The sequence below is a fragment of the Scyliorhinus canicula genome, chromosome 12 (assembly GCF_902713615.1).
Source record: "Scyliorhinus canicula chromosome 12, sScyCan1.1, whole genome shotgun sequence".
NCBI lineage: Eukaryota > Metazoa > Chordata > Chondrichthyes > Carcharhiniformes > Scyliorhinidae > Scyliorhinus > Scyliorhinus canicula.
The window spans coordinates 112,204,298-112,229,974 of NC_052157.1; the positions used below are offsets into that span (position 1 = coordinate 112,204,298).

The 25,677-nt window shown below is 43.1% G+C and overlaps 2 protein-coding genes across 14 annotated transcripts in view; both read right to left on the bottom strand.

Moving 5' to 3' along the window:
- Window positions 1-25,677, bottom strand: part of LOC119974673 (general transcription factor II-I-like) — a 195,368-nt gene that overhangs the window by 88,459 nt on the left and 81,232 nt on the right. For 9 of the 13 annotated variants that reach the window (XM_038813765.1, XM_038813764.1, XM_038813769.1 and 6 more), the window contains 6 exons: window positions 24,697-24,746; window positions 23,389-23,451; window positions 20,993-21,058; window positions 9,161-9,229; window positions 7,119-7,184; window positions 4,150-4,248 (listed from right to left, as the gene is read on the bottom strand). In XM_038813765.1, coding sequence (XP_038669693.1) covers window positions 4,150-4,248; window positions 7,119-7,184; window positions 9,161-9,229; window positions 20,993-21,058; window positions 23,389-23,451; window positions 24,697-24,746 — 413 coding nt within the window. The remainder of the gene's footprint in view (window positions 1-4,149; window positions 4,249-7,118; window positions 7,185-9,160; window positions 9,230-20,992; window positions 21,059-23,388; window positions 23,452-24,696; window positions 24,747-25,677) is intronic. The other 4 variants (XM_038813770.1, XM_038813760.1, XM_038813763.1 and 1 more) reach the window with 3 other exon arrangements.
- Window positions 393-4,107, bottom strand: LOC119974674 (tigger transposable element-derived protein 1-like). The gene has a single exon (XM_038813772.1). The coding sequence runs from the start codon at window positions 3,296-3,298 to the stop codon at window positions 1,616-1,618; it is 1,683 nt and encodes a 560-aa protein (XP_038669700.1). The 5' UTR covers window positions 3,299-4,107; the 3' UTR covers window positions 393-1,615.

Sequence of the window (25,677 nt, forward strand, 5' to 3'; positions counted from 1 at the left end):
AGTACCCAATTCATTTTTTCCAATTAAGGGGCAATTTGGCGTGGCCAATCCACCTATCATACACATCTTTGGGTTGTGGGGGCGAAACCCACGCAAACACGGGGAGAATGTGCAAACTCCACACAGCAGTGACCCAGAGCCGGGATCGAACCTGGGACCTCGGCGCCATGAGGCAGCAGTGCTAACCACTGCGCCACCGTGCTGCCCCATTTTTCAAATTTATGAAGGAGTTCAACAAGACAAAGTAGCCCTGGTTGTAAACAGTGTTCAGCAACTGCATTATCAGATCAGTTGGAAACTTTATACAGGCCAATCGTAACTATGAAAGACAATTATACTGTGCATCTTACTGTTTAAACATTATGACCCAAATACAATCTATTTTTTCTTTCCCCATACAGGTTTCATTGATCATTTGGAACCTTAAGCTGTTTATAAGCCATCCCATGCAACACAATACAAAAAATGTTCTCAACAAGCTACTACAGTAAGTCCTCACTTAAAGTTGTAGTTGCGTTCCTTAAAATCACGACTTTAAGTGAAACAACTTTAAGTGAATCAAAGGTTCCCACAGAAATTATATTAAAACTGGAGTTAGGTGCTTTTGGATATTTCTTGCCTGGCTGAAATTCTGTACATGAAGTTCTGTGCATTCCTAGCTCAAATAATTTGTAAAGTAAATCGCTAAATATAAAAGGAATATTGTAGGAATTCAAATTAAATAACACTCACCAGTCTCTATCTTCTTAGGTAGTCCCTCAGGATCAGGGATGACCTGCTTCCACTCCAGTTTGATGGATTCAGTGATGACTGAGAAATTCAATTAGTGCACAATTTGCACATGATGCTACATGTGGTGCAGGTGCTGCTTGGAAGGTCAGTTGAGTTATTTGGAGGTATGTGCACTCTCTCTGCCGTTTTGACTTCGTCTCTGCAGGTTTCTCATGAAGTCCCCCTGTGCTTAGTGCTGTCCTGAATGAACTTTCTCCTCTTTGATCAGGTGTTTGACCTCATCAGCGATGCTCTGAAGACATCCCTAAAGCATTGCAATGGAAGTGGCTTTGAATTATCAGGACCTTGATGCTGGACATGCTGGCTTGGGAGAAGACCTGGCTGTTCAACCACCTTTCTTGGTACTGGAATTAGGAGGTTTTTTCAAAGACATCACTGTTAGTGCTTTGAGGTGCTTGTTGTAGGTTGTCCAAGTCTCAGAAACATAAATAGAAATGTAGAGATGACTGCTGCTCAGCATACCATGACCTTAGTCTCAGGTTTGAGACCCTGATCCTTAAATGCTCTTATCTCAGTTGACAATAGGGCAGTTGTCACAACCACAATGGAATTCATGATCACCGCCATGTCTGCGTTCATCAAGAAGTGGCTCCCAATGTATGAAGGATGTCCTACATTGATATTAATTGACAGGAGATGGTATTATGCTGGGAGCCAAATGGAAGACGATTTTTGTTTTCTGGATATTGACTGTGAAAGGCTTATTTTCTAATGCTCCAAGTGGAGACAGAATTTTCTTGTACATACAAAAGCTCAATGACTGGAGTTGGAGTGATTTTAGTTCTAAATAAGGTTGAACAGCCAGGTCCTGGTAGTATTCGAGCTAATGGGGCAAAGAGCCAGGACTGTCAACAACCTTGAAAAAGTTTTCCAAGGACTGTTGGACAGTTTTCTTTTTCTTCTGTTGATAGATCTCTTTGTAGCAGTTAATGCCATCATTGATTGCTCTGTTCACTTTAGCACTGCGCTCTCTGTTTGGGTCATCCTCTGCGAATATTTCCATTGCCTCTTCCATGATTTGGAAAGCTCTTGACAGTCGTTTTGTTGACAAAACTTGAGGATGTGGCATTTCAATGCGGTTTTCCTCTTCAGCTTGGTGACTCTCTAGCTGCATTAAGTCTTCATTGGACAATTCCTCTCCATGGGACTTGAGCAATTCCACCACATCGGCCTCATCCAATTCATCAAAACCAACTTCCCTCGCCAAGGTGATGATTTCTTGCTGAACCTCAGCAACAGTGTCATGAGAACCTTCATGGTCACTGACACATTCAGGCCACATTTTCCACCACACACCGTTCAGATATGACAACGAAACTTCATCCCAGGAATCAGCAATATTATTGATGCCCTTGAGGATATTGTAGCCACGCCAAACCTCTCTGACTGATGGCGCATTCTCACCACCTGTTTCAATGATGAGCTGGGAGAAGATACGGCGCAAGTAGTAGGCCTTGAATGCTGCTATTGCTCCCTGAGTCATGGGCTGTATCAATGAAGTCACATTGGGTGGCAGGAAAATCACCTTCACATTTTCAGACAAGTCATCAAGATTGATAGGATGACCTGGGCAATTATCTAAGAGGAGCAAAATCTTGAAAGCGATATTTTCTCTGGCACAATAATCTCTCCAGGCAGGAATGGCACACAAAGAGAACCATTCTTGAAAGAGTGCCCCTGTCATCCAGGCTTTCTTATTTGAACGCCAAATTACACGATGTTCTTTGGAATAGCCCCTTAAAGCCCTTGGTGTCTCAGAATGGTGCACCACTAAGGGTTTAAACTTGAAATCTCCTGCAGCGTTCCCACCAAGCAGAACAGTCAGACGATCTTTAGCAGCTTTAAATCCCGGTGCCGTCTTCTCCTCTCTGGAGATGTATGTTCTTTTTGGCATCCGTTTCCAATAAAGCCCCGCTTCATCAACGTTGAAGACTTGTTTCGGTGAGTATCCACCTTCTTCAGTGATTCTCTTCAAATAGGCAACAAATTCGTCAGCCACTTCTGTATTGGCACTAGTTGCATCACCGGTCACTTTAATACCACGCAGATAGGAACGTTTCTTAAAACGCTCGAACCATCCACGACTAGCATTGAAACTTTCTGACTGCGAACTGTCACCCTGCTCATTCTGCAAGTCATCATATAGACTTTTAGCTTTTGCTTGGATGACCATCAAAGTAAGAGGCACCTGCCGTTGGTTTTGGTCTTCAATCCAGACTGCCAAGAGTCTTTCCATATTCTCCATAATGCTGCTTCTGGTCCGACTTACCCTGCCAGCACTTAAAGGTGTAACACTTTGCGCACTTTGTTTGATTTTGTCAGCGTTACCACGGATTGTTCTCACCGTTGTAGGGGGAAGTCCAAGCGCTCTACCAATGTCAACTGCTCGTTCTCCGGCCTCAAGGCGTTTTAAAACCTCCAATTTCATTGCTAGGGTGATAGTTTTTCTTGTTTTCTTCACAGCAGCAGAGTCACTACCATCACTTGCTGGGCGTTTCTGACTCATGTTTAAGAGTGATTCTAAGGGATTGAAGCACTAAATCACAAGCCTGAAACAATCTCAAAGGACTTTAATATGGATTTTCTGCCTCACCTTCAGCAAATGCCTCGCTCTCTCTCAGACTTTAAAATAGTCTCTCTGACTAACTCAGGAAAGCTCCATAGTGGGTACACCTAGGACAGAATCAAGATATGGGCCATTTCTGTAAAAAGATGCCCAGGCTTCTCCCTTGTTGTAAAAAAAAATAAAAAATCTTGCTTTGGATATTCTTCACTAAGTACTGCAGAGTTTTTAGGGGGAAAAAAATCACCATTCCTTTGAGAGCAAACAAGCATCTCTCATTACACTCCCTCTAAAATGGTACCAATTGGGTCATGCGGCCCTACATCACATCAATGCAATACAACATTAATACAGAAGATGCTAAAATGGAATGCCAGTCTGATAAACTGCACAACATTAAACTGGAACGACTTAAAATGGGGCAACTTAAGCGGGGACTTACTGTACCAACTATAACAACAATGGAAAGCCAAATTGCCAAGACCGCGAAACAGTGTAAATAATGTACAACCCATGGACTTTGTCAGTGGCATGCTTAGTCTATAAAAGTCCATCCATTGTTTATAAATAATTAATCACATTGAGGGTAAGTTGCACATATTGTTGGAGGGGTTGTGAAATCCACTGAAATATTATTTACAAGTAAACCCACTGGAATGCACAAATTAAATTCTGTATTATTTAATTAGGTATGACCACCAGTTAAATGAAATCCAACAGGTTTCTGGTGACTTGTCTCCTGATTTGCTTGGAATTGAAAGCAGTTTTTTCAGTTATAGAAGTTATTAACTCACCAAAATTGAACTCCCTACTTTTCCGTTTCACCGTGGCCCCAGCATCTGTTGGCTGTACAGTATTCTTTGGTCGCTTATTTGGTGGGAAATATTCATCATCTGAAAATGGAAAATATATATGGATTTTATCTTCAACATAGGCATAAAATTAATTTTTAAAATCATACTTGTCCAAATTGGTAAGTTTAATATTGAGCATACTTTGGTAACCTAAAGGTCAATATATACTGTGCTTTCACTGATATCAGAACAGAATCAATTGCTGCGAATTACTTGCTGAACATTTCCAACTCGTGTTTCATTCTATGGGATTGAAGTTCTAAATCACAAGTCTGAATACAATAATGCTACAACTATTAAAAAGCATATTTACCATCCTTCGTGTGCCCCTTTATCCAAGTCAACATGTGCTGCCTAGTTTTGACTTAAAATATCAGCTCTGCTGCAAGATACCAGTTCAGAGTTGTCACCTAGAACCAAAGACCCGGATACCTAACAGCATCTTGTCCAATGTAGGGTAAACGTCGGCTGCAATTTCAGGGTGAATATCAGTGGTTATAGGATTACTACGTCTAGCTGCTGGTAGGATATCAGTGAATTACTACCCATTACGACCAGTCACGCACAGACCAATAATTACAGTATATACTGATGTACAAGTTAAATTTGTGAGAATTACTAAAGATTTGACTTTCACACGGGTAATGTTTGTAAGAGGTTTACTTACAACTACTGATGCCAGCAGCAACATATTCCCTCTGTTTTCTTCTGCTACCAATTTTGTTCTAGTAGTCCAGTTCCTTTATCCCATTCCAGACAGGGCCATGTGACCCCAGTTGCAATAGCATTTTTGTGAGAAATCATTTGACCACTTTTAAGTATTAGGGCTAAATTACACACCAAAATGGGAAAACTAATAAATGGTTCTAGTTTTCCTCCTATGCTACAATGTCAAGTTAGACAAACTTTAAAAACTCAAGCTCTACACTTTTATTTTAGCACAGTCTGCAAATGATGCAAGATCCCCCACATAATGCTGTCTCCATTTTTGTTTTGGTCTGATTAACTGCCATCTTCCTCTCCCAAGTCTCCTGGTCATTGCCTCGCTCTCCCACTTGCTGCTTCCCCCTCCCGAACCCGTGAGTTCCCACTCACCACCCAGTCTCTCAAGTGAGGGCTCAAGAGAGTGGGAGCGAGGGGGAGGGTCAGGCGAAGAAGTGGTGAGTAGGAGGAAGCAATAAGGGCAGGTGGAGAGAAGCAGCGAGTGGGAGGATCAGGAGAGGCAGTCAGCACGAGGGTAGTAAGTGGGAGCAGGAGGCAAGCAACAAAAAAAAGTTAGCAAGTTATTAGCAGGATTTTCAGGGGCAGTTAAGGTTCAATGCAGCATAGGTTTTTAATTGTAAAAATTACAGGTCAAGAATGTTAACCAACCACCCACTCTTTATTACAAGCGATTTTCATTTCACATGCTCTTTATTTAGAAACACATTGAGGGATAGTGATATGTTCTATCAAAGAAATGAAACAAAATACACCCCAAGTCTACTCTGCCCGCCCATAAAGTCTTGCCATTCTCTTCAATCAAAGCTAATATGCAAGTCAACTTAATTTGTTCCAAATCCCTTATGTAAAGAAAATTGATCATTTTGAAAATTTCAATTGTTGCAGACAGTGATCGTCTCAGTTAAGAACAAGTAAATTTACAACGCAGTTTTAAAACAAGTGTTTTCAACGGTTCGCCTGAAAAGGATATTAATTTTCTTTTCTGCCCTCCTTTTGCTTTCTCATAATCTTCTCTACCATATCCTCCAAACCTTTCTTGTGTTATGCCTTCTCCCTCTCCCATCATAGCCTCATTCCCTCCACAATTATCATTATTTTTCTGTTATTCTCCAATATTCTACTGTGTATGCTCTCTCCACCATATTAATCTCTATCATACCATATACATACTCTCCTCAATAGATATAACGGAGACTAGAGGAATAACACATACCACAATTTTTAGTTTTGATGAACTGAGGAAGTGTCTATTATGGCAACTCCAGTTACTAATCCTCATTCTCGCTCACAGCCTTTTGTGTCATTTGTCATGAGAACACAGACAGATTGGAAAATCTCATTTTTCAAAACACCACTACCATAACTCCAAAAGGCAGACTCCAATATATGTTTTAATTGAACTCAGTAGTTCAAAAATGTTATATCCATGGTAGTTTCTGACTCTCAAAAATATTACTTTTAATCAAGGATCAAGTGCTGTTCTTCACAACTGAAAAAATCCAGTAGCTCTTTAATTAACAGAGGAACATTAGAACAAGAGTAAGCCATTTAGCCAAGTCAAGTTCCCTCTGCCATTCTAACAGATAACGGCCATCATCTACCCCGTGCCACTTTTCCTCACTGTCCCCATATCCTTTGATGCTATTACTATCTAGGTATCTAATCGATTTCTGTCTTGAACATGGTCAATGATTGAGCTTCTGTAGCCCTCCAAAGATCCACCATCCTTTTGAAGAAATTCCTCCTCATCTCAGTCTTAAATGGCCTGCCCCTTATTCTAAAACCACGTCCCCTGGTTCTAGACTCATCAGCCAGGGGCAACATCCCATCTGCATCTACCTTGTTACGCCCTTCAATTAGAAGAGTAAGAAGTTATTTTACTTTCAATAATCACAACAGCTTCTTGATTTATGTAATTTTAAAAAATCAACAAACTAATTTAAGATTTTGGATTATGACAAACAAAATTATGTGAGGGGGAAAGACCAGGTGAGAAATAAAAATTCTGGAGGAAAGAATATGCAGCTCCATCTGTAGCCACCCAAAATCTTTTTCATTTTTGCAGATTATAGAACACAAGTGTTTTGGATTAAAATAGAGCAACCAAAACGGGTTGCTAAACTCACAAGTGAACATTCAACTATCACAGTGGTGTGTACTTTCCAAACATTATTAAACAGAACTACTACCTTCAATGGTAACTTCTACTTCCGGGTCCTCACTAGTTTCAGAATATTCTTGCTGAGTCGAATCTAAGAAACACAAATACAACATAGTCATTTAATAAATTTAACACAATTAAGAAAGCAAAAATTTGCATTTATAATGCAACTTCATGACCCCAGAATATTCCAAAGAATTTCACAGCTAAATGATTTCATTTATTAAATAAAGTGTAGTTACTATTCGAAGTAGGAAAAACAGGCAATTTGCGCACAGCTAGGTCCCAAAACCAGCAATGAAATAAATGACTAGATAAAATTGTTGCAATGATATTGGTCGAGGAGTAAATGTTGTTCAAAAATCATGAGCGCTTTGTCGTGTTGTGCCATGGGATCATTTATGTTCACTCAAGGTGAAAACAGAGCTTCGGTTTATCATCAGAAAAACAACACTTCCAACTGTGCAACACTCTTTCGATGCTGTACTGAAGTGTCAGCCTTTATTACATGCTCAAGGCACAGAGCAGGGATAAACACAGTTTTGGAAACTGTTGTGCAGGTTTGGGAGGAGCTATGTAAATATATGGTGAAATTTAATTCCAAAAGATAACAAAACTATACCTACACAATCGTCTTTATCCCTCATCCTACCTCCATATACAGGATTTACCAAATTATCAGTAATAGGAAGTCTGAAGCCTTTAAATGTTCAGTAATATCTGGAGTACTTTATTGCTAAAGTGATAAAAAAAAAACGACTATGAGAACCCAATTCTGCGACACCAGCTAGGCTTGCAATCTAAATCCACTACGACGAATTCAATTATAGTACCAAAGCTTCTGGATTGTTACAAGATCCAATATCATGCCCCCATCCCCCAACCCAGGCGGACTCTTAATGCCACATTAAAGTAGTTCAGCAAACCGCCAAATGGCAAACAATCATTCTTTATTCAGTAATAACGAAGTCCTTCGGGCTCACAGGCCAGCTACACTTTGCATCACCTTTGCACAAGCAAAATACTGCAGGGATGCTGTAAATAAGAACAGAAATGCTCAGCAGGTCTAAAATATATATATTTTTTTTTTTAAATTACATTTTTTGAGTACCCGATTATTTTTTTTTCCAATTAAGGTGCAATATAGGTTGGCCAATCCACTTTACCTGCACATCTTTGGGTTATGGGGTGAAACCCAGGCAGACACAGGGAGAATGTGCAAACTCCATACGGACAGTGATCCAAGGCCGGGATTCGAACCTGGATCCTCAGCTCCGTAGGTAGCAGTGCTAACCACTGTGCCATGTGCCACCCTAGGTCTAAAATTTATTTAAAGCTCCAGGAACGTTAATGCTTCAGGTCAATGACATGACATCAGAACTCTGATACAAGGTCATCTACCTGAATCAAGAACTGCTTTTTTCTTTAAAGATGCAGATCAACTTGCTGATTATTTCCAATATTTTCTACTGTATTCCTGCATCACCTGGATAGCATTACACAGTCCAAAGACATGGCCCCAAGGAGCCAACATGGTGACTGGCCACCATGAAGTCAAATGCCATCATCACTTGCCAATCACCATCTTTCAGACACTGTAACAAATTAATATCCCTCCACGTTGATCATCACTAGGATAAAACTAGGAATGTAAGGGCACGAAATGTACTCCTAGTGGGAGATGTGTCCAGTAACATAAGTGGTTTCATTATTCCACCATTGATCAAAATGGTCAAGTCTAGGCAGGCATCAAGAGTTGAGGAAACCAGACTTAAAGAAATGACTGACAATGCTGTCCTCATCTATCAAGGTCACATAATAATATTATAATAATAATCGCTTATTGTCACAAGTAGGTTTCAATGACGTTACTGTGAAAAGCCTGTAGTCGCCACATTCCGGCGCATGTTCGGGGAGGGCGGTACGGGAATTGAACCCACGCTGCAGGTGTTGTTCTGCATTACAAGCCAGCTATTTAGCCACTGTGCTAAACCAGCCCGTCTGCCTATGACAAGGAAAATAGCTATGGTTGTTGGGACCAACTGAAAACAGAATAACAACACTTACCATCTGCTGTAAATTCCTCCTCAGTCTCATCACTTGACAGATCGGCTTCATTCTGCGGCACACTCTCTGCTGACAAATGAAACATGGAATTATTACGATATGCCATGCAATATGGACCACAATTGAAATGTAAACTATTGATCATTATTTTCTCACTTAACAGAAAATTATCAATTTAAATTATCAATTTATCAATGTAACACTATCAGAGATACTACAACTATGAAGAGTATTTTTCTTTTTTCCCCTTCAGGTGGTAAATGTTTTTATACAACACTATTTATTGCAACTAAAGACCTCTATAGATTGGAGAAGTCAGAGCCAACCAACGATTTGCAATGACAAAACATATAAAGTTGCAGTTTCACAATAATCTTGATAGCTTTCAACAGAAAATGTCCACGGTCAAATATTCTCACTGCTAACATGTTCAGTTGTGAAATGCTAAACCATAGCAAAAGTTGACAATGTTTACTATTATAGACAACTAATTGATATTTTCTATAATGATTGGTTGTGTAAAATATGACAATATAAAGCAACTGCCATGTGTCTATATCACATTCTATGTCTTCCAGATTGTTCATCTGTTCCTCACGGTTTACTACTTTTGCCTATATCGTCTACAATATCATCCGCAACCTTTGAAGTATGAAAGAAATTTATATGACCACCGGATTCCAAATTGCTTTACAGCCGACTTAAGGTCTTTTGAAGTACAAGTCACTGTTGTAACATAGAAAAAGAGAAGCAGAGGGGCAATCCCTACTCTCCAATGTTCCCACTAAGTAGCACAGGTATGTAACAACCTGAAAAGCTACCAGACAGATCTTGTTTATTCTTTAGGATCCTTTCCTTTTCATGAATGAACATCACAACTTATTTTTTAGGCCGTCACCTCACACGTCAGATCTTTGTTTAACGTCGGCACCATTATGAAGAAAGTGAGGTGTTTGACTGCAATTGAAAAATACTTTGACTATTTTTAAAAGACGCTGAGAAAATATTCTGAGGAAAGACTATCCAAAGTAATGGGGGCAGCACGGTAGCATGGTGGTTAGCATAAATGCTTCACAGCTCCAGGGTCCCAGGTTCGATTCCCGGCTGGGTCACTGTCTGTGTGGAGTCTGCACGTCCTCCCCGTGTGTGTGTGGGTTTCCTCCGGGTGCTCCGGTTTCCTCCCACAGTCCAAAGATGTGCGGGTTAGGTGGATTGGCCATGCTAAATTGCCCGTAGTGTCCTAAAAAGTAAGGTTAAGGGGGGGTTGTTGGGTTACGGGTATAGGGTGGATACGTGGGTTTGAGTAGGGTGATCACTGCCCGGCACAACATCGAGGGCCGAAGGGCCTGTTCTGTGCTGTACTGTTCTATGTTCTATGTAACAGTTTTGTTCTTGCAGCCTGGGCTGCACATTTCTTGAAAATGCTCATTTCAATTTGGAGCCCTGGAAGTGCCTGGTGTGAAGGAGGCACAGAAGCAATTTTGATAACCGCAAGAGAGACATTTGCTACTGTGCACAGGTAAAATCCCTTTCCTTGCCTTCAGTAAAAAATACATGTTGCAGAACTTGCCCTTCGTGAAGCTGACTTTTCAATCACCCGATTAATTTTGGAACCCCACAAGCCTGGGCACTTTAAACCAGTGAGACAGCCATTTGTGGTAGGTGGGGCATTTTAAAGTCCCTTGTTTCAAGCTTGTGATTTAGAGCAATCCCTTGGAACATTCTTAAACATGAGTCAGAAATGCCCAGCAAGTGGAAGCTGCTGTTTTAAAGAATGCAAGTAAAACTATTAGCAAAGAGGACAGCATGGTGGCGCAGTGGTGCTGCCTCATGCGCTGAGGACCCGGGTTCGATCCTGGCCCTAGGTCACTGTCTGTGTGGAGTTTGCACATTTTTCCTGTGTCTGCGAGGGTCTCACCCTCACTGCCCAAAAGATGTGCTGGATAGATGGATTGGCCACACTAAATTGCCCCTTAACTGGAAATTTGAAAAGAAGTATTAGCCTAGAAGCGAAATTTGATGTTTTTGAGCAATTGATATTGCTAGAGTGCTCAAAGACATGAAACACCACAGCGTACAAAGCTACGGACCAAATGACGGAAAATGGGGTCAGGTTAGATACGTGCTTGCTGTTCTGTGCAGACACGATGCGCCGGATGGCATATTTCTGTGCTGTAAAACGTCATGACTCTGGAGCCGGGATTCTCAGTTGTAAGTCTGCCCCACTACTACCTTGCCAAATTTACCATTCGCTGCAGCAGAACCGGAGGAATCATACCCTATGACTCTTAATGCAGAATTTTGTGAACAGCATAGAAATTCTTCTAAAGGGACCACAGCACCATCTAGTGGGACTAAGCAGTAGGTACAAGGGAAGCAGGATGCATATATTTTTTAAAAATCAACATCTGGCACCCCCACCGACCAATTCTTTGAAATATAATATAAACAGCTGCCTACTCCGGTAGAACCCTTCAATCGGCCCCTTCATGGCATATTTGACCTCCTCGAGGTGCAAAAACTCCATTAAATCCCCTAGCCATGCCGAAGCATTCAGCAGTGTTACCAACCTCCAACCCAATTGAAACCACCTCCGTGCCACCAATGAGGTGAAGGCCAGGACATCCGTCCCCTTTCTCAGCCCAGCGAGAAGAGTCAGACCCATAATAAAATAATCAATCCTCGAAAATGCCCCCCCCCCCGTAAACTGCCATGGATCCACCCTTCCCGTCTCCTCCATAAAGACTTCACCATCCCAGCGGGACCAAAGATTTCAGCCGAGATCGATCCACCTTCGGGTCCAGCACACAGTTCATATTACCCCCCAAAATCAACTGGTGGTGTCCAAATCTGGAACCATAAACAGTGAACTTTCCTTAAACGATACTATGTTCCAATTCGAGGCATACACATTCATTAGAACCTCCTGCTACCCCTCTAATGCTCTTAACTATCATCACTCATCACATAACATCCACCCTGATCTACCTTCACCACCAGTTCCTAGCCCCCAGGCCCACCTTAATGGCTGCGGCCCCACCCAACAGGTGAAACAAATGTTATGGGCCAGGGTTCACCTGACCCACAACTGTTTATTGATTTTGGTTACGATGAGCACAAGGGCCTGCCTTTAAGGTGTTATTCAACAGAGGCCTTAAGCACTTTTGATCAAAAACAAGCTTTTTCTACGAATTTAGTTAACACTTCTATAAACACACACAATAAGCATTTTTATCAACTACAAACATAAATACCCCACAGAGCTACAGTAATCTCTGTATAACCCTTCATCAATTTCCCCCTTTAACTGCTCCAATTTAAGAACAAGATTAAGATTTAATAACAAGAACTTTCAATGGTATGCCCCAGCAGACAGCATTCAAGATCTGGTATGGATGCTTTTGTTTCCTTTCCAAACAGCAGGTTTGAATTTCTTCCAGAAAGCAATTTTTTATTTTCAAGTTATCAAGTAATCTGGGAACAGCTTTTAAACTGAAGATAGAGAGACATGCTAAGATACTTCTCTTTCTGAGTACAGCAGCCAAGTGTGAAAACAAAAGCAAAAACTCAGAGCCAGAAACAAGCCCCAAACCAAAGCGCAAGTAAAACCAACTCCCAGGGCCACAGCCCAGCCCCACCCACACAATGACATCACTGAAGCCATGTGATAAGACAAAAAACATTTCTTAAAGGAACACTCCCATGACACAAAGATGACCTGATTGCTGCTAGCTCCCGACCCCACCGCCTACCTCTCCCCCCCTCCAGCCCTGACTGCCTACCACCTCAACTAACCACCCCCCCCCCTTTCCCTTCCAAACAAACCATGAGAAATCATGACGTGGGTAAATGACTACCCAGGGAAACTGATCTCCCTATAAAGGGAGTCAACCACAAATCTCACTCATTTTTAAAAGCCCATTTCTGTCAGATGTCAGGCAGTGCACATTGTTTCTTCTGCACCAACTTCATGAAAATGACTCTATCCCAGAAACTCTTGCAGTCAGACTGGTCTAACACAAGTGGCAGCTGTGGTAGCATTCTTGCCTCGTAAAATCCTTGGTTAGAGTCACGCTCCAGAGATTTAGCACAAAATCAAGGCTAACCCTACAGTGTAGTATTCCAGGAGTGCTACGTCGGAAGTCCCACTTTTGATGAGGCTTTAAACCCAGGCCCCAACCACTCTGTCCAGTTGACATAATAGGTCCCATCGTTCTTTTGAAGAACAGTTTTATGGCCAATATTTATCAGCACATTATCTGGTCATTATCATAATGCTGTCTGTGGGAGCTTGCTGTGCAGACAGGTTTATGAAAACATAAATAACTACCCTTCAAAACAAGTTCTGGAAAGCGCTTCGAGACATTGAGGTCATGAAAGGCACTAGAAAGAAATGCAATTATTTCTTCTTTTTTTTCATTCATATGATCAGGTTCCCACCCTGACAGTTATTTTGACAGAAATGAGATATGAATATTCAATCCAAATTTACTGCTCTACTGTTCTACACGTTTACAAAATGTTTACTGCAAGGAAAACGGTCTTTCTTTTAGATTTATTGTCACATGTACCGTGGTACAGTGAAAAGTATTGTTCTGCATACAGTACAGTCAGATCATACCAGACATGAAAAACACAGGGCATACCTAAATACACAATGTATAGACATAGAGTGAAGCATACGGAGTGTAGTGCTACTCAGTAGAGAGGATGTGTGGAGAGATCAGTTCAGTCCATAAGAGAGCCATTCAGGAGTCTGGTAACAGCGTGGAAGCTTTTTAAAAAATCTGTTAGTGTGTGTTCTCAGATGTATCTTCTGCCTGATGGAAGAGGTTGGAAGAGAGAATACCCCGGATGGGAGGGGATTTTTGATTACGCTGCCCGCTTCCCCAAGGCAGCGGGAGATACAAACAGAGTCAATGGATGACATGTGGGTTCGCATGATGGACTGGGCAGTATTTGCGACTCTGTAGTTTCTTACGGTGTTGGGCCGAGCAGTTGTCATACCAAGCTGTGATGCAGCCAGATAGGATACATTCGATGGTACTTCTGTAAAAATTGGTAAGAGTCAATGTGGATATGCCGAATTTCCTTAGCTTCCTGAGAAAGTATAAGTGCTGTTGCACTTTCTTGGTCGCAGAGTAATCATGGGGGACAAGGACAGATTGTTGATGTGCCAACCTAGGAATTTGAAGCTGTCAACCATCTCCACCTCGGCACCATTGATGCAGACAGGGTACTGTACGGAACTTCACTTCCTGAAGTCCTGGGCGGTGCGGTAGCACAGTGGTTAGCACTGTTGCTACACAGCACCAGGGTCCTGGGTTTGATTCCTGGCTTGGGTCACTGTCTGTGCGGAATCGGCACATTCTCCCAGTGTTTGCGTGGGTTTCTTCCTGTGCTCCAGTTTCCTACCACATGTTCCGAAAGTCGTGATTGTTAGATGAATCGGAAATTCCGAATTCTCCCTCCGTGCACCCAGACGCCGTAGTGTGGTGACTAGTAGATTTTCACAGTAACTTCATTTCAGTGTTAATGTAAGCTTACTGGAGACATTTAATAAACATTATCATTATGACCAGCTCCTTAGTTTTGCTGACATTGAGGGAGAGATTGTTGCCATTGCACCATGCCACTAGGTTCTCTATCTCCCTTCTGTACTCTGACTGATCGTTATTTGAGATCCGACCCACTATGGTCATATCATCAGCAAACCTGTAGATGGAGTTGGAGCCAAATGTTATCTCTCAGTCATGTGTGAATAGGGAGTATAGTAGGGGGTAACTACCCAGCCTTGCAGGGCCCCGGTATTGAGGACTATCGTGGAGGTGTCGTTGTTGTTTATCCTTACTGATTGTGGTCTATGGGTCAGGAAGTCGAGGATCCAGTTACAGAGGGAGGAGCCGCATCCTAGGTTTTGGAGTTTTGATATGAGATTGGCTGGGATTATGGTGTTGCAGGCGGGGCTGTGGTCCATGAATAGGAATCTGACGCAGGATCTTAGTTATCGAGATGCTCCAGGGATAAGTGTAGGGCCACGGAGATGGCATCTGCTGTGGTCTGTGGCGGTATGAATTGCAGTGGATCAAAGCATTCTGGAAGTAGAGAGTCGATGTGTCTAGTGACCAACCTCTCAAAGCACTACATTATGATAGATGTCAAGGCCACCAGATGGTAGTCATTGAGGCACATTGCCTTGTTCTTCTTTGGCACCGATATGATGGTGGTCTTCTTGAAGCAGGTGAGAACCTCGGAATGGAGTAGGGAGAGGTTGAAGACGTCTGCAGGATCTGGTGGTATGCAAATTGCAGTGTATCAAAGCATTCTGGGAATATGGAGTTGATGCGTCTCATGACCAACCTCTCTAACTACTTTGTAATGATAGATGCCATTTTCTTCAGGGAAAGGTCATACTTTGCCAGTGGCAGTCTGCAATATAAAGCACTTTTCCACACCGGCATCATCATTTAACATGGGAATTAAATCAAGTATGTCCTTGGCAATCAGCTTGTCCATAATGGCAATAATTGCTCTCTTCCACTAGTTTCAACCATTTTACATTCCCAGCAGGTATCATTTCTGTACCAGAGAGTTGGACACAGTCTATATCAGCCACATTTACACGCATGCCACAGTTCATAGAATCACAGAATTTACAGTGCAGGAGGTGGCCATTTAGCCTATCGGATCTACACCTGCCCTTGAAAGAACACCCTACTTAAGCCCATGCCTCCACCTTATCCCCATAACCCTGTAACCCCATCTAACCTTTTTGGACACCAAGGGGCAATTTAGCATGGCCAATCCACCTAACCTGCACATCTTTGGACTGTGGGAGGAAACCGGAGCACCCGGAGGAAACCCACGCAGACATGGGGAGAAAGTGCAAACTCCACACAGACAATCACCTGAGGCCACAATTGAATGCCGGTCCCTGGAGCTGTGAGACAGCAGTGCTAACCACTGAGCACCGTGCCGCCCAAGTTAGCATCATTACAATTAAAATTATCCGAATAGATGCTTCAAGGATGAAACTGCAGTGACAGTCAATTTTTGGTGCACTGCTCAGTCAACCAATTCCAAACAACTAATCTCTAAGTCCTATAAGAATTGACCACTGGTGTGCTTTCCCCAAGCACAAACTTCATTCATCAGGAGCATCAACAGGACAGGTCCTCTAATTTTCTGCATCGCATCTTGATCCAAAGGCTGAATGCAGCCAGTCATACTCTGGACTAGCTTCCTGTTTTCCAAGATCTAAAATGTCTCAAGTGAATGCATCATTAGGTTTGTTTTGGTTCGACTTTGTAATGGGCCAGTTGCAAATTTATTATTTACTCAGAAATAACTCTTATCAAGCATTGTGCTACCAGTGGAATGAATATGTCCCTGAATTATTAATATAAATTGGAGGTCTTTGCTTGCCATGAACAAAGAATCACAAGGAGAAGTACTGTTAGCTGTTGCCTCCATTTGAATACCTTTGCCTTTTGGAGAGCATGTGAAATTGGAGTAGGCCATATGCCCCTCAAACCTGATCAGTAATTCATTTAAAATCATGACTGAACCTTGGCCTAATCTCAATTTTCCTGCCAGATCACTAGATCCCTCGATTCCCTTTCTTAAAAAAATCTCTCAATCTCAACCTTGAATACGCTCGATGACAGCAGTTTCCTAGGAATTAGACTAATGCTCTGGGGTGTGGAATTTCAAGATTCATAACCCTCTAAAGGGCAGCATGGTAGCATTGTGGATAGCACAATCACTTCACAGCTCCAGGGTCCCAGGTTCGATTCCGGCTTGGGTCACTGTCTGTGCAGAGTCTGCACATCCTCCCCGTGTGTGCGTGGGTTTCCTCTGGGTGCTCCGGTTTCCTCCCACAGTCCAAAGATGTGCAGGTTAGGTGGATTGGCTATGATAAATTGCCCTTAGTTTCCAAAATTGCCCTTAGTGTTGGGTGGGGTTACTGGGTTATGGGGATAGGGTGGAGGTGTTGACCTTGGGTAGGGTGCTCTTTCCAAGAGCCAGTGCAGACTCGATGGGCTGAATGGCCTCCTTCTGCACTGTAAATTCTATGTAAAGAGAAGAAACTTTCCTCATCTGTCTAAAATGACTATCCCCCTTAGTCTGAGACTATCCCCTGGCATGCGAGTGTCCCTTTAAGAAATATTTTTGTGGGGGCAGCACAGTGGTTAGCATTGCTGCCTACGGCGCTGAGGACCCGGGTTCGAATCCCGGCCCTGGGTCACTGTCCGTGTGGAGTTTGCACATTCTCCCCGTGTCTGCGTGGGTTTCGCCCCCACAACCCAAAGATGTGCAGGTTAGGTGGATTGGCCACACTAAATTGCCCCTTAATTGGAAAAAATAATTGGGTACTCTAAATTTATTTTAAGAAAATAAATATTTTTGTCTTATCACATGGCTTCAGTGATGTCATTGTGTGGGTGGAGCTGGGCTGTGGCTCTGTGAGTTTACTTTCGCTTTAAGTTTGGACTGGTTTGTACTGCACAGGTTGAAAGAAAGGTTTCTCTATCTTCATTTTAAAAGCTGTTTCCAGACAGCTTGATAACTTAAAAGAGATAACTGCTTTCTGGAAGGAATTCAAACCTGCTGTCTTGGAAAGGAAACAAGAGTATCAATAACAAGTCTTATACCAGTGAGAGTGCCATATGCTGGGCCACACCTTTGAAAGGGGATTGTGTTTTTTATTTGGATCTTGTTATTAAATTGAGTTAAGGGGGATACATTAAGGGTTATAAATAGATTACTGTCGCTGTGTGGGGTATTTATGTGTTTTGAAATTTTTGCATGTGTGTGGTTATACAAATGCTAACTAAAGTTGTAGAATAAAGTTTTTGATTAAAAGTGCCTAAGACCTCTGTTGAATAACACCCGACAGGCAGGCTATCACCCTATCCAAATTCGGTAAACATTTGTCGGTCAGGTGAACTCCAAGATATACTTTGGAGTTTTCTAAACCCTGACCCATAGCACCCCCTTGAAGCAAAGTGCTTGTTTGGCAAGAAGTAGTAAGGCAGCCTATCAAATTCAACTTCTAGAGTCCAGTGTTGCACTAATTCTCAGTTGTGTACTGATCGAGCGCATTAAAATTGTGACGTCAGCTTGCTCTACTTCTAAAGCTGCTCAAACCAATCCAAACTGTTGGATGTTTTTGTCGACTCGTTATATAAATAAGAGCACTTTGTAATGCATATCATCATCAATGAACATCAATAGCAACTGTTGTTCCCATATGCCCACATTTGTTTTGGTCCTCTATATTAGTTAGGACTTTACAACTATTCAAGAAGTCAGCCTTAACTCAGCTGGTAGCATATTTGCTTCCTAGTCGGTTCGCGATATACCGCGGGGGGGCTGATGGACCCCAACTGTCAGTTGTGTCAATTTCAGCGGCCGGCTGATTGTTTCAGTGAGAGCAGCTTCCCTCTCTGGATCAAAGTGAGCCGGCCGCTGAAATTGACACTGCCCGCTGCTCTCTCCCTCCAATCAGAAACATTAAAACTTAAAAGTTGGATTGGAGGGAGAGAGCAGCGGGCAGTGTCAATTTCAGCGGCCGGCTCACTTTGATCCAGAGAGGGAAGCTGCTCTCACTGAAATAATCAGCCGGCCGCTGAAATTGACACTGCCGAGGGGGGGGCGGGTGCTGGGGGGGGGGGGAAGAGGGGGGGCGGGTGTTGGGGGGGGAGAAGAGGGGGGGGGCGGGTGTTGGGGGGGGGGGGGGAGAAGAGGGGGGCGGGTGTTGGGGGGGGGAGGAGAGGGGGGGCGGGTGTGGGGGGGGGGAAGAGGGGGGGCGGGTGTTGGGGGGAGAAGAGGGGGGGCGGGTGTTGGGGGGAGAAGAGGGAGGGCGGGTGTTGGGAGGGAGGGCGGGTGTTGGGAGGGGGGGCGGGTGTTGGGGGGGGAGAAGAGGGGGGCGGATGTTGGGGGGGGAAGAGGGGGGGCGGAGAAGAGGGGGGGCGGGTGTTGGGGGGAGAAGAGGGTGGACCTGCGGGTGTTGGGGGAGGAGGGCCCTGCGGGTGTTGGGGGAGAGAGGGGGGCCCTGCGGGTGTTGGGGGACGGGGGAGGAGGGGGGGGAGGGGGCGAGCCGGAGGGTGTGGGGAGGGGGCGAGCCGGAGGGTGTGGGGGAACAGGGGGCGAGCTGGACGCTGTGGGGGAGAGCAGGAGGGTGTGGGGGAGAGGGGGAGAGGGAGCGAGCCGGAGGGTGTGGGGAGGGGGCGAGCCGGAGGGTGTGGGGGGACAGGGGGCGAGCTGGACGCTGTGGGGTAGAGCAGGAGGGTGTGGGGGAGAGGGGGAGAGGGAGCGAGCCGGAGGGTGAGGGGAGGGGCGAGCCGGAGGATGTGGGGGGAGAGGGGGCGAGCCGGAGGATGTGGGGGGAGAGGGGGCGAGCCGGAGGGTGTTGGGGGCGAGCCGGAGGGGGTTGGGGGGGAGAGGGGGCGAGTCGGAGGGTGTGGGGGGAGAGGGGGCGAGCCGGAGGGTGTGGGGGGAGAGGGGGCGAGCCGGAGGGTGTTGGGGGGAGAGGGGGCGAGTCGGAGGGTGTGGGGGGAGAGGGGGAAAGCCGGAGGGAAAAAAAAGAAATTGACACTGCCGGCTGCTCTCTCCCTCCAATCAGAAACATTAAAACTTAAAAGTTGGATTGGAGGGAGAGAGCAGCGGGCAGTGTCAATTTCAGCGGCCGGCTGATTTCAGTGAGAGCAGCTTCCTTCGGATCAAAGTGAGCCGGCCGCTGAAATTTTAATTGGATCCACGATGGGGGTTTTAAATTTATTTTAAAATCTATGCTAGCGCTTCCCATTGAGAGTCTACGGGGGTCTGACCTCTCCCCCCGCCCCCCCGTAGACTCACAATGGGAAGCGCTAGCATAGATTTTAAAATAAATTTAAAACCCCCATCATGGATATCCGCGGCTCGGTTACAACGTGGGTGGCTGTCTTGGACCCCAACACCCGCGTTATAAAGGGGGACTACTGTACTGAACAAGTTATGCATGGCAATATTTTGAAGTAGAGCAGAGTTATTTCCAGTGGCTGATCAATATTTGTCCCAATCAAAACCTCAAGAGCAGATTATCTGTTGCCACATTGCTGTTGCGGCTATATGCAAATTGACTGATTTCCAACTCTATTGCAGGGGCCTGGATCTTCTGCGAAGTGGCAAACTGACTGCGCCCAGAACAGTTCCATATTTCTCTTTCTTTTTTAATTTTTCCAATTAAGGGGCAATTTAGCCTGGCCAATGCACCTATCCTGCACATCTTCAGGTTGTTGGGTTGACACCCACACAGACACGCAGAGAATGTGCAAATTCAACACGAACAGTGTTTCAGGGCCGGGATCAAACCCGGGTCCTTGACGCCAGGAGGCATCAGTGCTAACCACTGCGCTACCGTGCCGCCCCACAGTTCCGTATTTATGACTAGGTCTTGAGAGTCCAGCTTTTCCAGAAATAGCAGGGTCGGAAGCCGTAGTCAGGTTGGGTGGCAGTAGTCAGGGGTCAGGTCAGGAGAGATAGTGGGTGCAGTTTTGTAGTTACCCAGGAGTTGGGCTAAGATTTTTCTGAGTAACATTTCCTGGGTAACTATTCAACACCATGCCATACAATTGTCCCAAGTGTCTGGCTCTAACTCAAGAATCAGAAACTTTCACCTAGGGTCCTGGGGAGCAGGGAATACCAGTCAGTAGTTAAAACTTCCTGGGTAATTCCCATCAACAACTGTGTATCAGGGCAAGTGTACAATCAAATCAGCTGTTATTGGTGGATTACGCCTTAAAACAGAGAAATTACCTACATGTTAATATCACAATATAAAACAATTACCTTGGTAAGCCTTCGATTGGTTAGCTGCCTCAGTATCACTGGCTTCTGAAGTAGTCGCACTAGGCCCTGTCATAAAAAGATGTTTTGCTTTTAAATTTTCTTTACCAAGCTTTATGGCAAGTATTTTAAAAATTGAAGTCCAATATCATACAAATATGAAAAAAGACTCGACAATTAAGCTTGTCCGATACAGTTATGATGAGCTTGACTATTATAAATCCATTGCCCTCAACTTTCAACCTCCTGGGACAGCCAATAACAGATACATAAATGCTAGGATAATTCGAGAGGAAACAGAAAATTTGGAAAATCCCTCCCCGACATTCAAAAAGGCTATCAACTAAGTTCCAGAAAAATACAATGACCATGTGGCACAACATCCAATTTCTCAGTGACCTTTCATTTGCTGTGAAATCAGCCACAGATGGGCTCTTGCAGAAATCTTTTGAAAGCTCGCAGTGAATCCACACTCAGTTGGTGAGTCGACTAATCTCCAAAACTCTAGGAATCTCAATGAGAAGAAAATTTCTCTCCTCATCTAACCTATTTCTACGTTTGGATGACTTAAATACGTATCCCTGGTTCAGGCTGAACTATCTCAAGTTGAATAAACTATCCACATGGATAAATTCCAGATTTTTCATTGTTTCAGAGCAAAATAAAATCTCCTGAAAGTCAATGCTTTTCTAGAGTAAAAGGACTATTACCTGAGAGCGTGGTGGAGGCAGGTTCAAAGCATTCAAAGGGGAATTTGATTGTTGCCTGAAAAGGAAGAACGTGAAGGATTACGGGGAGAAGGTTGGGCAACGGCATTAGGTGAATTGCTCATTCGGAAGGGCCCGAATGGCTGCCTTCTGCAGGGTAACAATTTGTGATAAGGCATTCTATTTAATTTTGGGGGGAATTTTTTTGGGCAACCTGGTTTTAACTTGCAAATACATTAACAGACTTTTGCCAATCCAATTTGCAATCAAATTTCCCTTGAATTGTTCTTTAAATATGGGGAAATGCCTAGAAACCCCAAATAAAATTAGAATTTTCCATCAGAATGCTAGCAACATTTCCCTTGATGATGCAACAACTAATGCATCACCGGAGGTCAACCATGCAAGGCTCCAAAATGGCACTACAAAGTAAACTTATTTTTAAACAAATAATTGGGTAGCAGTATATTTTGCTAGTGAGCAACCTTCATCACAGAATGGTTACAGGTCAGAAGGAGGCCATTCAGCCCATCATGTCTGTGCTGGATCTCAGAAGAAGTAATTCACCTAGCACCGCTCCCCCAACCTCTTCCTATAGCAGTGCACAATCTTCCCTTTCAGAAAATAATTTCATTTCTTCTTGAATGCCTCGATTGAACCTTCCTCCACCACGCTCTCAGGCAGTACATTCCAGATCCCACTTATTCATGTGAAAAAGTTTTTCCTCATGTCGCCTTTGCTTCTTTTCCCAGTTACGTTAAATCTATTCCCTGTTGTCTTATCAATTTTTAAGTACAGTCTATCCAATACCTCCTCCTCATCAATTTGAAACCTTTCTAGTGACTGAATTTCCCCTTCTTTGAACATAGCCTGGGCTGCAACGTTTTCCTTGATAAAGTCTGATGCAAAGTATTAATTTCATATGTCAACCATGCCTCCAGTTCGAAGCACAAATCCCCTTTCTGGTCTTTAAATGGCCCCACTTCTCTTTTGACCACCATTTTACTATTTACATGCAATTTTGGATTCCTTTTATGTTAGTTGACAATGACTTTTCATACACTCTCTTTGATTCACTTATTTGCTTTTCAGTTCCCCTCCGAATCTTCTATAGTGAACTTGGCTACCATTTATTCAGACAAAAATATTCCATGCCACCTCTTGTAACTATTTCGCACTTTTTAATTCTTACCATCTCCCTTTCCACTAATTGTATACACTCCCTCAGGCACTAACACAACATTTGTATTTCTTCTTGCCTCTGCACTCACCTCCCTACCCAAATTCAAGCTCATCCATTTCTCTTTTCCCTCATCTCCTTCCTCTCCTCCATTTAGTCCATTATATTGCTGAGTGAAAAAGAAATCTGAATCTACCTTTCTTTAACCTATGGTCCTAATTTGTATACTTTTCTCCCCTCTCTGCTCATGATCCCTTTCTTTCCTCAAGTTGTTGTAGGTTTGGAACATTTTCAAGTTATGGAAGCAGTTACACCTTGCAACAAACCACATCAGACAGATAGACTGAAGCAGCGGTGTGAATAGATCATTCGGTAGCAAGCAAAAACATTCAGAATTCAATGCCTTTAGTAACAGATACAGAAAAATATAATTTTGATTTCATTAAATCATGCTCAACATATATTTATCATGTGCCAAAAGCCAGGAAAAACAAGCTAGATTTCCATATTACCTTGAACACTGTATCGATAATAATCTGGATCTTCTGGCTCAGCTTTGATTGCAACAGATGTGCCTGAAACAATTTAGGAAAGTTAAAATCCTATACAACAAAAATCCAATTTTATGAACAAAGAAATAAACTCAGGTTTTGTTTTCCATCTAATTTTTCTCCTTCCAAGGGATTAAATCTATACTCAGAGGGGAATGTGGGTGAGAGGGATTTAGTGAGCACCCTGAGATAGACAGTGAGCCGAATGGACTTTCACACAATCTAATGGTCATCTTTATTAAATTATGCCGTCCAATTATGAACTTGTTTAATGCCCTGATAATATTCATCATAAGAATTCGAAGAATACGTGATCAATTATTTGAGGAAAGATTTAAACAAATTGGGTTTGTGTTTAGAGGATCACAAGATAATTTCAGTGTTATAAAAGTATAAACAGAACAAAACATGTACATCTGAAATATTACTAGAAAATGAATTGAGACATCAGGTGGGACGATTTCAAACTATTATAAATGCAAATTCAAATACTGAAATCAGCTCCAGTGTACAGTGGTTAGCACTGTCGCTTCCCAGCGTCACGGACCCGGGTTCAATTCCTAGCTTGGGTCACTGTCAGTGCGGAGTCTGCACGTTCTCCCAGTGTCTGCGTGGGATTCCTCCCACAAGTCCCGAAAGATGTGCTTGTTAGGCGAATTGCACATTCTGAATTCTCCCTCAGTGAACCCGAACAGGCGCCGCCGTAGTGTGGCGAGTAGGGGATTTTCACAGTAACGTCATTTCAGTGTTAATGTAATCCTGACACTAATAAAGATTATTATTTTACTTTGATAGGTGCTATTGTTAGGATACGTAATCACTACTTTCCTTCATTTTCTGGCTTTTCCCATGTTAAAAGGCTCGCCACAATGCTGATCGATCACCTTCATATCAAACATTAATTTTTGGATTTAGTGTGTGGTTTTACAGTCGGATGCCCCTTTCTGCCAACCCTCTTCAATTTTATCAAGGTTGGCAACTGGCACCAATAGCTGGGTTCTTTAATAGCCAACAATTCCTGGAGTGGGACTTGAAGCCAGAGCCTTCAGGTTCAAAACAAGAGAGCCACTCCAGCTAAGTTCACTACTAGAAGTAACATTACATTTTCATTTAAAAAAAAACAGTAAATTCAGAAGGAAGCAAATGTTTCCATAAAAAAAACAAAAAAATTAGTTTTTTGAAATTTTAACTGGCTACTGGTCAACTTGGTATTTTTCTTTCTTCAACAAAAAGCATACATCACTCAGAATTTGAACAAGTGACACTTACTCGGTTGGTTGTCATCAGATGGCTCAGTTTTCACCTGAACTGGAACAAAGCTATAAAACAAAAATATATTCAATATAGTCAACCTTGGGATACAACTCACTATCCCACCTGCTCCCCATTTTCCACAACTCCCTGAGACCCCAAACATTTGGCTATCCCAATCTTAAATACATTTAATGATGGAGCATCAATGATCCTCTGGGATAGGGAATTCCAAATATTTTAAAATAAATTTAGAGTGCCCAATTCATTTTTCCAATTAAGGGACAATTTAGTAGGTAAGTGGCCAATCCACCTACCTTGCACATCTTTTGGGTTGTGGGTGCGAAACCCACGCAAACATAGAGAATGTGCAAACTCCACACGTACAGTGACCCAGAGCCGGGATCGAACCTGGGACCTCGGCGCCGTGAGGCAGCAGTGCTAACCACTGCGCGACAATGCTGCCCAATTCCAAATATTCATAATCCTTTAAATGGAGAAATTTCCATCTCAGACGTAAATGATTATTCCCTTATCCTGAGACGTACCCCCGTTTTATAGATTCTCCAGCCAGCAGAAACAACCTGTGTCTACCCGGTCAAGCTACTTCAGAATCTTATGTTCCAATTAGATCACCTCCCATTCGTCTAAATTCCAAAGAATATGGGCCCAATTTACTTGGCTTCTCATAGGACAATTCTATCACTCTCGGAACTAATCTAATAATTAATCCTTTGATATACTACCTCCAATGCAAGTACACCCTTCCTTCAACAGGAGGCCAAAACTGTACGCCGCATTCCAAGTTTGGTTTCACCAAAGCTCTGATACAATTGTTAACAATACTGCATTATTCCGTATTCTAATTCCATTGCAATAAAAGCCAACCTGCCATTTGTATACCTAATTGTTTGCTCTCCTGCATGCTGCGTTCCTCGTATGAGCAAACCAAAGTATCTATAAACATAGTTTACAAGTTTCACATCTTATAAAAATTAT